Source organism: Girardinichthys multiradiatus, chromosome 8, assembly GCF_021462225.1.
Source record: "Girardinichthys multiradiatus isolate DD_20200921_A chromosome 8, DD_fGirMul_XY1, whole genome shotgun sequence".
NCBI classification, from domain to species: Eukaryota; Metazoa; Chordata; class Actinopteri; order Cyprinodontiformes; family Goodeidae; genus Girardinichthys; species Girardinichthys multiradiatus.
This window is the reverse complement of record NC_061801.1, coordinates 2,467,652-2,479,926: the sequence shown is the minus strand read 5'-3', so window position 1 is coordinate 2,479,926 and position 12,275 is coordinate 2,467,652. Positions and strand designations below refer to the sequence as shown.

General features: G+C 39.0%; 1 protein-coding gene across 2 annotated transcripts; it reads right to left on the bottom strand.

Moving 5' to 3' along the window:
- Positions 1-3,182: 3,182 nt before the first annotated feature.
- On the bottom strand, positions 3,183-11,352 carry LOC124873093 (histone H3.3). 2 transcript variants are annotated; one of them, XM_047373605.1, is made up of 5 exons: positions 11,196-11,352; positions 9,458-9,647; positions 8,388-8,509; positions 7,873-7,947; positions 3,183-3,648 (listed from the first exon to the last, which is right to left on the bottom strand). In XM_047373605.1, the coding sequence occupies exons 2-5, from the start codon at positions 9,588-9,590 to the stop codon at positions 3,520-3,522; spliced, it is 459 nt and encodes a 152-aa protein (XP_047229561.1). In that variant the 5' UTR covers positions 9,591-9,647; positions 11,196-11,352; the 3' UTR covers positions 3,183-3,519. The 2 variants fall into 2 exon arrangements, with proteins under 2 accessions (XP_047229561.1, XP_047229562.1); XM_047373606.1 differs by having other exon boundaries at positions 9,458-9,590.
- Positions 11,353-12,275: the final 923 nt, after the last annotated feature.

The window sequence follows — 12,275 nt, the reverse complement described above, 5'->3', positions numbered from 1 at the left end:
ACCTCTTCTCGTTGTGCAGCGTTTTCTGCCACACTTTTTCCTTCCCACAGACTTCCCACTGAGGTGCCTTGATACAGCACTCTGGGAACAGCCTATTCGTTCAGAAATGTCTTTCTTTGTCTTACCCTCTTGCTTGAGGGTGTCAATAGTGGCCTTCTGGACAGCAGTCAGGTCGGCAGTCTTACCCATGATTAGGGTTTTGAGTGATGAACCAGGCTGGGAGTTTTAAAGGCCTCAGGAATCTTCTGCAGGTGTTTAGAGTTAACTCGTTGATTCAGATGATTAGGTTCATAGCTTGTTTAGAGACCCTTTTAATGATATGCTAATTTTGTGAGATAGGAATTTTGGGTTTTCATGAGCTGTATGCCAAAATCATCCGTATTAAGACAATAAAAGACCTGAAATATTTCAGTTAGTGTGCAATGAATCTAAAATATATGAATGTTAAATTTTCATCATGACATTATGGAAAATAATGAACTTTATCACAATATGCTAATATTTTGAGAAGGACCTGTATAGAAGAAATAAATTAAGTTCTCGATCGTAGAAAATAAGCTCACTAGTCATTGGCTGTTTGTTTTGGAGAATTTGAAAGGCGGAAGTCGGGGGCAACGTTTCAAAGGGCGGTAGGGGACAGTTTCATCTGATGAAACTAACAGAAGCATTTGAGAAGGAAATTGGCAGTATCAAACTAACCAGACTTGTTAACAATATGAAAATGTTAATACGTGCAGTCAACAGAGCCCAACAAGAAAAAAAATAATTAAAATGACAACTTTGGCAGAAGAAAGGATAAAAGCTACGTTCCAGGGTTATTTCAGTTGTACCATTTATTATGACTATGGAAGCTGTGAAACAGGAAATAAGATGAGGGATTGTATCAGAAGCAACAAGATTAAAGACTAGACACCAGTGGAAAGTGGAGGAAAACACAATGATAGTTAAAAAGAAAAACTTTATTGCATTTATTTGTCATATTGTGAATGTAACAGTATAAAGAAAAATAAAAATGATAAAAAATGGGCAGTTGTTACAGCAGTAGGAAAGTTTCTAAACATGAAGGAAATCCAAGCGGACCAGATCCACTCTATACCAAGTTCAGCTGAGGAAACAGAAAATGCACAAGAGACGGACTAAAGTATACAGGTCCTTCTCAAAATATTAGCATATTGTGATAAAGTTCATTATTTTCCATAATGTCATGATGAAAATTTAACATTCATATATTTTAGATTCATTGCACACTAACTGAAATATTTCAGGTCTTTTATTGTCTTAATACGGATGATTTTGGCTTACAGCTCATGAAAACCCAAAATTCCTATCTCACAAAATTAGCATATCATTAAAAGGGTCTCTAAACGAGCTATGAACCTAATCATCTGAATCAACGAGTTAACTCTAAACACTTGCAAAAGATTCCTGAGGCCTTTAAAACTCCCAGCCTGGTTCATCACTCAAAACCCCAATCATGGGTAAGACTGCCGATCTGACTGCTGTCCAGAAGGCCACTATTGACACCCTCAAGCAAGAGGATAAGACACAGAAAGACATTTCTGAACGAATAGGCTGTTCCCAGAGTGCTGTATCAAGGCACCTCAGTGGGAAGTCTGTGGGAAGGAAAAAGTGTGGCAGAAAACGCTGCACAACGAGAAGAGGTGACCGGACCCTGAGGAAGATTGTGGAGAAGGGCCGATTCCAGACCTTGGGGGACCTGCGGAAGCAGTGGACTGAGTCTGGAGTAGAAACATCCAGAGCCACCGTGCACAGGCGTGTGCAGGAAATGGGCTACAGGTGCCACATTCCCCAGGTCAAGCCACTTTTGAACCAGAAACAGCGGCAGAAGCGCCTGACCTGGGCTACAGAGAAGCAGCACTGGACTGTTGCTCAGTGGTCCAAAGTACTTTTTTCAGATGAAAGCAAATTCTGCATGTCATTCAGAAATCAAGGTGCCAGAGTCTGGAGAAGGACTGGGGAGAAGGAAATGCCAAAATGCCAGAAGTCCAGTGTCAAGTACCCACAGTCAGTGATGGTCTGGGGTGCCGTGTCAGCTGCTGGTGTTGGTCCACTGTGTTTTATCAAGGGCAGGGTCAATGCAGCTAGCTATCCTCCATAAGACCTCAGCAGTGCCACAGGCTGATTGCCTCCATGCCACGCCGCATTGAAGCAGTCATTTCTGCCAAAGGATTCCCGACCAAGTATTGAGTGCATAACTGTACATGATTATTTGAAGGTTGACGTTTTTTGTATTAAAAACACTTTTCTTTTATTGGTCGGATGAAATATGCTAATTTTGTGAGATAGGAATTTTGGGTTTTCATGAGCTGTATGCCAAAATCATCTGTATTAAGACAATAAAAGACCTGAAATATTTCAGTTAGTGTGCAATGAATCTAAAATATATGAATGTTAAATTTTCATCATGACATTATGGAAAATAATGAACATTATCACAATATGCTAATATTTTGAGAAGGACCTGTATAATCTTAATAGTGTGGCATACATATTATCTCACACAGCTGCAAGCAAAAGGCTGAGAAACCATTACTCTAAGACTAAATGAGAAGAAGAATGGAACCACACTGAGGGGTTCTAATACTTTTGTCAGTTCCTGTAGAGAATCAAAGAGCAAATCAAGCAAGGCACAAAAAATTTCCATAACATCCAATTTTACACCTTTAGCTGTAAATGTTAATGATCTCAAGTGGTCATGTGATACTGATGGTGGCTATGTAGCTGCTGTGAAAGACATTATGGAATATACTAAAGCCAACCAGGATTATTATTTGAAGCATTCTGGACATAAAGCAGGATCAAGCAACTCAGTAAGTGGGCCAATTCTTACTCAGGTTTTTGGAAGCATATATGGGTTATGTTGATAACCTGGTTCTGGGAGGAGCTAATATTGTCTAATAAAGAGATAGTAAAGGGACGTTTTTCAGAAAGATGTGGAAAGTTGGACTGAGATGATATATATGGTGAAATTGTGTGAATAAGATCAACCTTAACCTGCCACTATTTCAGCTTTTGTCTACCATTTCTGTCATTTCAGTACCCAGGTATCCACATAGACATGACCAGTGTGAACATCCCAGCACATCTCTGAAACCAGTTTTCAAAAGCTGAGAAAGAAGGCTAAAAGAAAGGACAAAATAATAAAGGTCAAAGAAACCATATTATAGACAAAATAGGTTTACTTTAATGAGCAATAAAATATACACATCAATATTACATTAGTAAATGTACTCAGAACAGTTAAAGAACACACTAGTATTATACAAAACTACAGCTGCTAGAAACATTTGTCAACAATCTCCATGTTAACTCCCTGCAGAAATTAGGTGTTCAGGATCCAAATGTTAAAGAAAATTAAAATCAAGAACATGCTCTGCTTTCAGAAAACACTTAAAACGAGTGTAAAACTTTAACTGAGCACTGAATCAACACAGCAGGAGGATGAGGCCCAAACAGTATCTGAATGTTGCTGGGATTCTCTCAACTATGGTGTGGATTCTACATGAAATCGATCCCACGGATCCTCCGGGCCAGTTGAATGTCCCGTGGGAACACTGTCACTCTCTTGGCATGGATGGCACACAAGTTAGCATCTGACAACAGTAAAACGAGAAAGGCCTCTGCAGCCTGCAAGCACAGAGGTGGTCATGTTTCAGGTTATGTTCTGTAGAGGTTTAAATATGTTGTCTTGTATATGTGTTGCTTATTGTGCTGAGTTTTTTTTTGATATATCAAACTGTATCCTGCTAAGGATAAAGTGTGAAATATGATTTTTTTTCCCCCTTCCTCTTACCTAATGTGGTCTTTCTTCTTCTTTTTTTTTATCTCATACCAGTGACAGCCAAATATTAGTATTTGAAAGTTTGGACTAAAACTGTTTTACACTTAGACTTCCGTGAGTTCCGATGACTGTTACTATTTGAATGATGGGACCACAACTGCCTCATTCAACCAACCTCAAGGATTAATATTATCATTTTTCTTCTAGCACAGGATGCATTTCTTACCACAGAGGACTTAATGATCTAATTACCTCTATTAGAAAGACTGGATTAAAACCAGCTCTTACCAGTAAACCCCAAGGATTATTAATGTCATTTGATTTGATTTTCTGTATCACTGTAACGTTTTTCCTCATGTAAAGCGCTTTGAGTGCCTTGTTGCTGAAAAGCGCTATATAAATAAACTTGACAACACATACCCAAGGAGGAAGAAGCTGCAGAATCATACAGTGTCTTGCAAAAATATTCACTCCCCTTGAACACTGTCAGATTAGGTCACATTACAAGCAAAACATTGTGCATTGTATTTGGATTTTCCTGTAGACCAACATCAAGTAGTCCATAATTGTGTAGAGAAAAAAAGATGCATGAATTCCAAACATTTTTACAAGTAAAAATCAGAAAACTGCATACCCATTTTTATATTGCCTAATTTTCAGCTTTTTTTAAATTAAAAATCCACAGGTGCAGCATGCATTTGTATTTAGACCCCTTTACAGTCATTCCCCTAATAAAAAACCCAGTGCAACCATCCATCCACTGTTTATACCCGGTTGTCCTTGCAGGGTCCTCTTACAGGGTAATACAGAGATACACAGCACAAAAAGACCATGCTCGTCAGTTACAGTCATGTTTTTGGATGATGAGAGGAAGACGGAGTACCCAGAGAAAACCCACACATGCACATTGAGAACATGCAAACTCCATGCAGAAAGAGCTAACGGGATTCAAACCCAGTTCCACCAATTGTCTTCCAAGGTTACTTAACTAGTAAACAAAATCCACATGTGTCATTTAAAATCAGAATAAATGCAGCTGTTCTTTGAAGGCCTCTGTAGTTTGGCTTGGTGGACAGGTCAGTTTTAGGTAATAGAACCATTACTTTATAAGATTTAAAACTTCTCACAGAGCACTCTTTAAAAGAGGAAAATACACATTGTATCTAAAAAATAAAATAGAAGCTGCAACAACCTAGTTGCATAAGTGTGGACACCATTAGACTAATATTTCGTTAAACTACCTTTTGATTCAGTTTTGGCCCCAATCCTTCAGATGTCAGCTAGTAAAGCTGAAGAAGGATTTCACCATCACAGTGAGTCCAAGCAGAGAACTAAATTAATGCTGTGTTCATTAACCTCGGAAGTCAGAACTGGGATGTCAGAGTTTACTTCATCTCTGAGTTGTAGCGTTCCACTTTCCTGCTTGTTTTCGTTCGTATTGCTAGCAACTGTAACAGCAGTGTTACAACAATAACAATGACAATAAGACAGTTCTACGCAATATTTCATGCATTTAGCATTGAAATATCTTGTCTTATAAACACTGAAAATTAGTACATGTATGACTGACTAAATGTTGCATAAATAATAAAGAACTGCTAAAAACAGTCACATGCGAGTAGCAGCCATCTTGAACGTGGAAGTCAGATATGGTCGCGTTACGCCGACTTTCTGACTTGTAATTCCGACTTTCGCAGACGTTCCAGTTGAAATTTCCTACTTGGAGGCCGGAAATTCCAACTTCCAAGTACAAATGGAACGCAGCTTTACATAAGAATGATGTCTTGGAATGGTCTAGCCAGTTTGCAGAAGTAAATCTGACAGACAAGGGCTGTGGACAGGTGATGTCCTTAAAATCTGATAGATTTAAACAACTGTTGCAAAGCAGAGCTGCCAAATATTTACTCATGAAGCATTTTTTCATAACTAAGAATAATTGGAATGTATATAATTGACTTTGAAGCGGTCTGTATATCTGGATTGACTTTAGCGTTGTAAAGAGCCTGGAGACGATATGTCTTGTGAATTGATTCTATATAAATACAGGTCCTTCTCAAAATATTAGCATATTGTGATAAAGTTCATTATTTTCCATAATGTCATGATGAAAATTTAACATTCATATATTTTAGATTCATTGCACACTAACTGAAATATTTCAGGTCTTTTATTGTCTTAATACGGATGATTTTGGCATACAGCTCATGAAAACCCAAAATTCCTATCTCACAAAATTAGCATATCATTAAAAGGGTCTCTAAACGAGCTATGAACCTAATCATCTGAATCAACGAGTTAACTCTAAACACCTGCAAAAGATTCCTGAGGCCTTTAAAACTCCCAGCCTGGTTCATCACTCAAAACCCCAATCATGGGTAAGACTGCCGACCTGACTGCTGTCCAGAAGGCCACTATTGACACCCTCAAGCAAGAGGGTAAGACACAGAAAGACATTTCTGAACGAATAGGCTGTTCCCAGAGTGCTGTATCAAGGCACCTCAGTGGGAAGTCTGTGGGAAGGAAAAAGTGTGGCAGAAAACGCTGCACAACGAGAAGAGGTGACCGGACCCTGAGGAAGATTGTGGAGAAGGGCCGATTCCAGACCTTGGGGGACCTGCGGAAGCAGTGGACTGAGTCTGGAGTAGAAACATCCAGAGCCACCGTGCACAGGCGTGTGCAGGAAATGGGCTACAGGTGCCGCATTCCCCAGGTCAAGCCACTTTTGAACCAGAAACAGCGTCAGAAGCACCTGACCTGGGCTACAGAGAAGCAGCACTGGACTGTTGCTCAGTGGTCCAAAGTACTTTTTTCAGATGAAAGCAAATTCTGCATGTCATTCAGAAATCAAGGTGCCAGAGTCTGGAGGAAGACTGGGGAGAAGGAAATGCCAAAATGCCAGAAGTCCAGTGTCAAGTACCCACAGTCAGTGATGGTCTGGGGTGCCGTGTCAGCTGCTGGTGTTGGTCCACTGTGTTTTATCAAGGGCAGGGTCAATGCAGCTAGCTATCAGGAGATTTTGGAGCACTTCATGCTTCCATCTGCTGAAAAGCTTTATGGAGATGAAGATTTCATTTTTCAGCACGACCTGGCACCTGCTCACAGTGCCAAAACCACTGGTAAATGGTTTACTGACCATGGTATCACTGTGCTCAATTGGCCTGCCAACTCTCCTGACCTGAACCCCATAGAGAATCTGTGGGATATTGTGAAGAGAACGTTGAGAGACTCAAGACCCAACACTCTGGATGAGCTAAAGGCCGCTATCGAAGCATCCTGGGCCTCCATAAGACCTCAGCAGTGCCACAGGCTGATTGCCTCCATGCCACGCCGCATTGAAGCAGTCATTTCTGCAAAAGGATTCCCAACCAAGTATTGAGTGCATAACTGTACATGATTATTTGAAGGTTGACGTTTTTTGTATTAAAAACACTTTTCTTTTATTGGTTGGATGAAATATGCTAATTTTGTGAGATAGGAATTTTGGGTTTTCATGAGCTGTATGCCAAAATCATCCATATTAAGACAATAAAAGACCTTAAATATTTCAGTTAGTGTGCAATGAATCTAAAATATATGAATGTTAAATTTTCATCATGACATTATGGAAAATAATGAACTTTATCACAATATGCTAATATTTTGAGAAGGACCTGTAAACTGAAACTAGTGGGGATGTTGTTGGAACCCTCCTGTCAAAGAAGACTGAATGTTGAAATTCAGCTTCAGAAAAGTATCAGATGTACACACTTCCACCATCAGGTTATTGCACCGTTTTTTATTTTATTTCTCTGTTTTAACAGATTTGTTTTCCAGTTGCATTGTACAGGATAAATGTTCAATAATATGTGGGATAGTTTGGAAATGTAATCGTTTTATTTTTTACATCGACAAGAACCTGGCAGTTTAACAGGGCTGTGGGCATTTTTCAGAACGTCTGTATCATACTGAAGTAATTTGTAACTCTTGAGAGTGTTTAGCAATGCTTGTTTTAAGCTTTTTGTTTTAACCAAACTCCATGCGTTTTAGTATGGACAATACATTATTCCCTCAGTATGAGAAGCGCTGCTTACCTCTTGCAGAGCCATGAGAGCAACGACCTGCCAGCGGAGATAGCTAGTGGAAAAACTTTGACACACCTCCCGAACCTAAGCCAGGGAGAGAAATCAGGAGCAAACTTTATTTCACACAGAGGTGAAAGGAAACACACAGCTGCAGGTACATTTTCAGTGTAACATCAACATTTATTTGGAAATGAAATGGGTGTAAATAACTGTTCTGTGGATTCATCTGGTTGTGGTTCTGTGACATCCAGTTTGCATCAAGGTTTTGTTCTGGTTTATGTTGGATGGATTGCACTAAGGCTATAACATAATGAGTGATACAGGGTGTGTTTAGTATGGTTGAGTCATGTCTGACCTCTGCCCCCCCACCCCCTGCTTTGTGCACCTAAAATATTCTGTATAGAAAAACAAAAAGCTAAAAAGCCAGACTAAAAGGAAAATATCATGCTGATGCCACATTTTTGTGCCCTAGTTAGCAGTTAAAAAGATATACTCTGACACAAGGTAGGCCTTATCTGACTCACCAGTCGGGCGAATGACGTCTTTCTGATGAGAAGATCGGTGCTCTTCTGGTACTTCCGGATCTCCATTAGGGCCTTGGTTCCTGGTCGGAACCTCCTCTTTTTGGGAGATGCGGCAGAGCTTTCTGTGAGGCAGATGCAGAGCGTTCTTTGCAAGGAAGTTGAATTTTCATTACTAAAACCTCACACTTACCATCCTACCAATGCAGTTATAAGTTGGAAAGTACATTTCTTTACAAGTCTGGACAGATCAGAAATAAAATCAGTCATTAACTGAGAAAAAAACAAAGCTGGATTTCCTGTGTACAAGAAAGAAACACTTAAAGCTCTTTTTACTCTCAACTCTAAAGGCATCTTCCTGCCTCTGACTAATGTGTGAAGCAGCTGAGACAGAATAGATGTTTGATTAAGCATAAAGTATTTAGCTCTTTGCTAGTAAAAGATAGTGTCGAACCATTTCCTGTGTTTTGGTCAAGATCACCAGATTTCTATTTAAAATGTCCTGGTATTTCAAAGATTTCATGATGACCTGCAATCCAACAAGGTTCCCAGGGCCTTCAGTAAAGAAAAAAGTCCACAGCATCACAAGTCCAGTTCAACCTGGATTTAAATTTCTATACAGACAAAACTGAAATGGCCATTGTGTGATTTTTTTAAACAGCGTGCATTCAAGTCAGTAAGTCAAAAACCAAAATATTAAATTCAAGGTGTGATGTAGTAAATCATAGATAATTATTTCTATATATTTTAGATTTATTTATAGAGGTAAATCCCATTGAGACATAGGGTCTCATTTGCAAGAGCTACACATTTAAACAATGACATTTGACATTGTTGAAATCAACGCACTAGACACTAAACATTTTCACATACTTTTCCAAATCTGGAAATGGTAAAAGAAAGTTCCCTACTTCTCTAGACTGCATAGGAACCCTGCTTGGAGATCTTTATTTTACCTCCCTGACCATCCTGTTTACCATTCATGAAGGCAAGAAAAAGGAGAGATGTGTGTCGAGCTGCTCGATGTCTAAGAATAGACTAGTATTCTAGCCCCATTAGTTCTATCATCTTACTTGGAGGTTTAGATGAAGGTCCACTTCTTCTCGGGGATCCACGTGTTGATCTAGGTGTTCCGGGGGTTGGCACTGGGGGGCGACGAACAGGGGTTTTGGGCTTTCTACGGTTTCCAGGTGAATAGCGAGTCATCTTGTCCGACACACAGGTGAAGAGCAGAAGAAGAGAAGTAAGGAGGCCACAGTTTTGCTGGGAGAATCAGGAAAGCCCTCTTTCTGTCATTACTTCATAGGCTTAAAGTACATGTCACCAACACATTATGTCACACATGCAAAAACATCACCATGTTGAGCTGGACACAGTGCTACTCTTCCTACCTCATGGTGAAAAGTCAATCCATGTACTATTTTTGTAAACATTTTGCTCTTATTGAACAGTTTTGCTGTGTACCCTAGCTGGCTAGTAGTGGACTACAGAGGGGGCTTTTTATGGCTGCCTTTCAACAATAATTTTCTTTTTGCCAGTATTCCATAAAAGCCAGATTTGTGGAGTACACGCCTACTTGTACAGTCAACAGATTCTCCAGCTGAGCTGTGGATCTCAGCAGCTCCTACAGAGTGTCCATGACTCCCCTCTCTGATTATTGCCTTCGGTGACCAGTTTGTCAATGTAGAGCAGGTGTCTGTAACCCACAGCTCCACAGCTGGCTCTTTGACCCCTCCTTTCTAACAAAACCAAATAAGAAACAGTTTTTTTAAAATGATAAAGCCAGTAAGAAAGGGTGGTTTTAGCAGTTCTTCTGCATGTTTTTAGGTAATATCTGCACTGAATATTTACAAAAAAAGGGTACCAGTGGTACAAGGCTTTTAAGAGTACCCATCTTGCTTTATTTTCCATATGGAAAAGGTTCACTAAGCTGGCCTCATTCTACAAAATTAAAGAGTTTTTGGTCCTTTCAAAAAGGTAGATGATTCATTTTCTTCTAAAGTTTAGTTTTATTTCCTTAGCTTTCAACATAAAATATTTCATTTAATACATATTTCTATTTTTATTTTCAGGCTCTAGACAAATTTTATTTTGTAGCAGCAGCAAAAGTGGCTCTTTAAAATTGAAGAGGTTGCTGACGCCTGGTGTAGATGGACCATGTCTCGGTAGGTTTGTAGCTGTGCTCCACTTTCAGATGATGGATTAAAGAGCGATCCATGAGATAACCCAGCTTCAAACTTCTCCAGAACCTTCTCCCTGACCTGTCTGCTGTGTTCGTGGTGCTGTTCGTTCTCCAACAAACCTCAGGCTAGAAACAAAACAGCTGCATTTATGCTGAGATTAAATTTCACATAAATGGTCTCTATAGGTGACTTCTGAAGGCAACTGGTCGCATTGGATTTTTATGGGTATCAAAGAAATTGGAGTTAAATACAAATGTTCCACTTTTCAGACTTTTGTTTTTAAAATGGTTTTGAAAACCTAACTACTTTGAGTTAGTTCAAATAAAATACGTCACAGTTTGAGGCTGTAATGTAATGAGACGTAAAAAGGTAGAGCTGGGATTCTTTTGCCTGACACTTGCCTAAAATCATTATTTTATTCAAACTCTTTTTTGCTACATGCTTTACTTTAAAACGTGAAGAGCTACATGATAAATAAATCTGAGAATGTCTGGTAGGTACTGTTTATCAATACGTTTTCACACGGGTGGTGCAACGTCGGTTTTTCAGAGTCATTCTGAATTAAAGACAAACAGCACAAAAATATCAGACATAAAATGTCACGTTAAACCTTCAAATGTTTTCTTACCTTATAACAAATGGAAAAAGTACCAGCGACGGACACGACTCTCGTATTCTCTGTTGTTAGACTCCACAGACTGCACAAGCTCTAAATTCAAATGATACTCTGGTTTCTGCTCGACCAATGATGTTAGACCGAACAAACAATGGAGGCGGGACGTCCGGCTTTATTTCCGGGTTACGGCCAATGTTCTTCTTTTTCTTTGTACTGGGCAGACTAGACGCGTCAATGGCGTAGCCAGACACAAATCCCCATTTTCTAATACATAGATTAATCCCGCGCAGATACTGCAAAGGTTTCTCTATTCTGGTCCAGCTCTGCAGGTTCAGAATTTTGTGCTTATTGAAATCTTTTGCTCCTGTTGAACCTAGCTCTCCAAACAGCTGCGCTGACAATAGTTTTTACAGTCAAGAAAGATGCATCGTTTGTTTCATATTTACATTTTTTCATCTTGATGCTTTCCTCCCAGAGTCAGGCCACTTCTAAGGCTGCACTGACCAATTCTCAGCTTAGTAACTATATAGAGTTTTTTTTCTCATTTTAAAAATAAGTCCTTCCATTTTTAATCACTTCTCATAGGTTTTGCCATTTACCTATTTTTGTTTTCCATGTAATCTGGGGAACAACACAGCAGGTTAAAACCTGTTCTGTCCTGTGTAACAGCTGATGTTTCTTTTTTCTTCTTCTTGTTTTCAACCCTTTATTGAACAATTCAAAATAAAGAAAATAGGTTATTTATTTTAAACATTATGCAAATAGCATATAAATATACAAAGTACAATACAAAGATACAAAATAGTCTCAGCAATCCTGAATGCACAAGACATGTCAACTTAACGAGAATATATTTGGTATAGTTATTTTTCCTTATTTGTTTATATATTTTAGTAATGAGGATTGAGTCTCTTGGTGATGTTTGGCTCTTGTCACAATGCATCCAAAGTTCTATAGTTTTGTTTATGTTCACTAAAAACAAACAAAAAGAAATGTTGTGAATTAATGGTTAATGCAGAACCATCATCATAGTGGGATTGCTTCAGAATCAGTTGTTTAAAGAAACTTTATTTCCCCCAACTTTGAAACCTA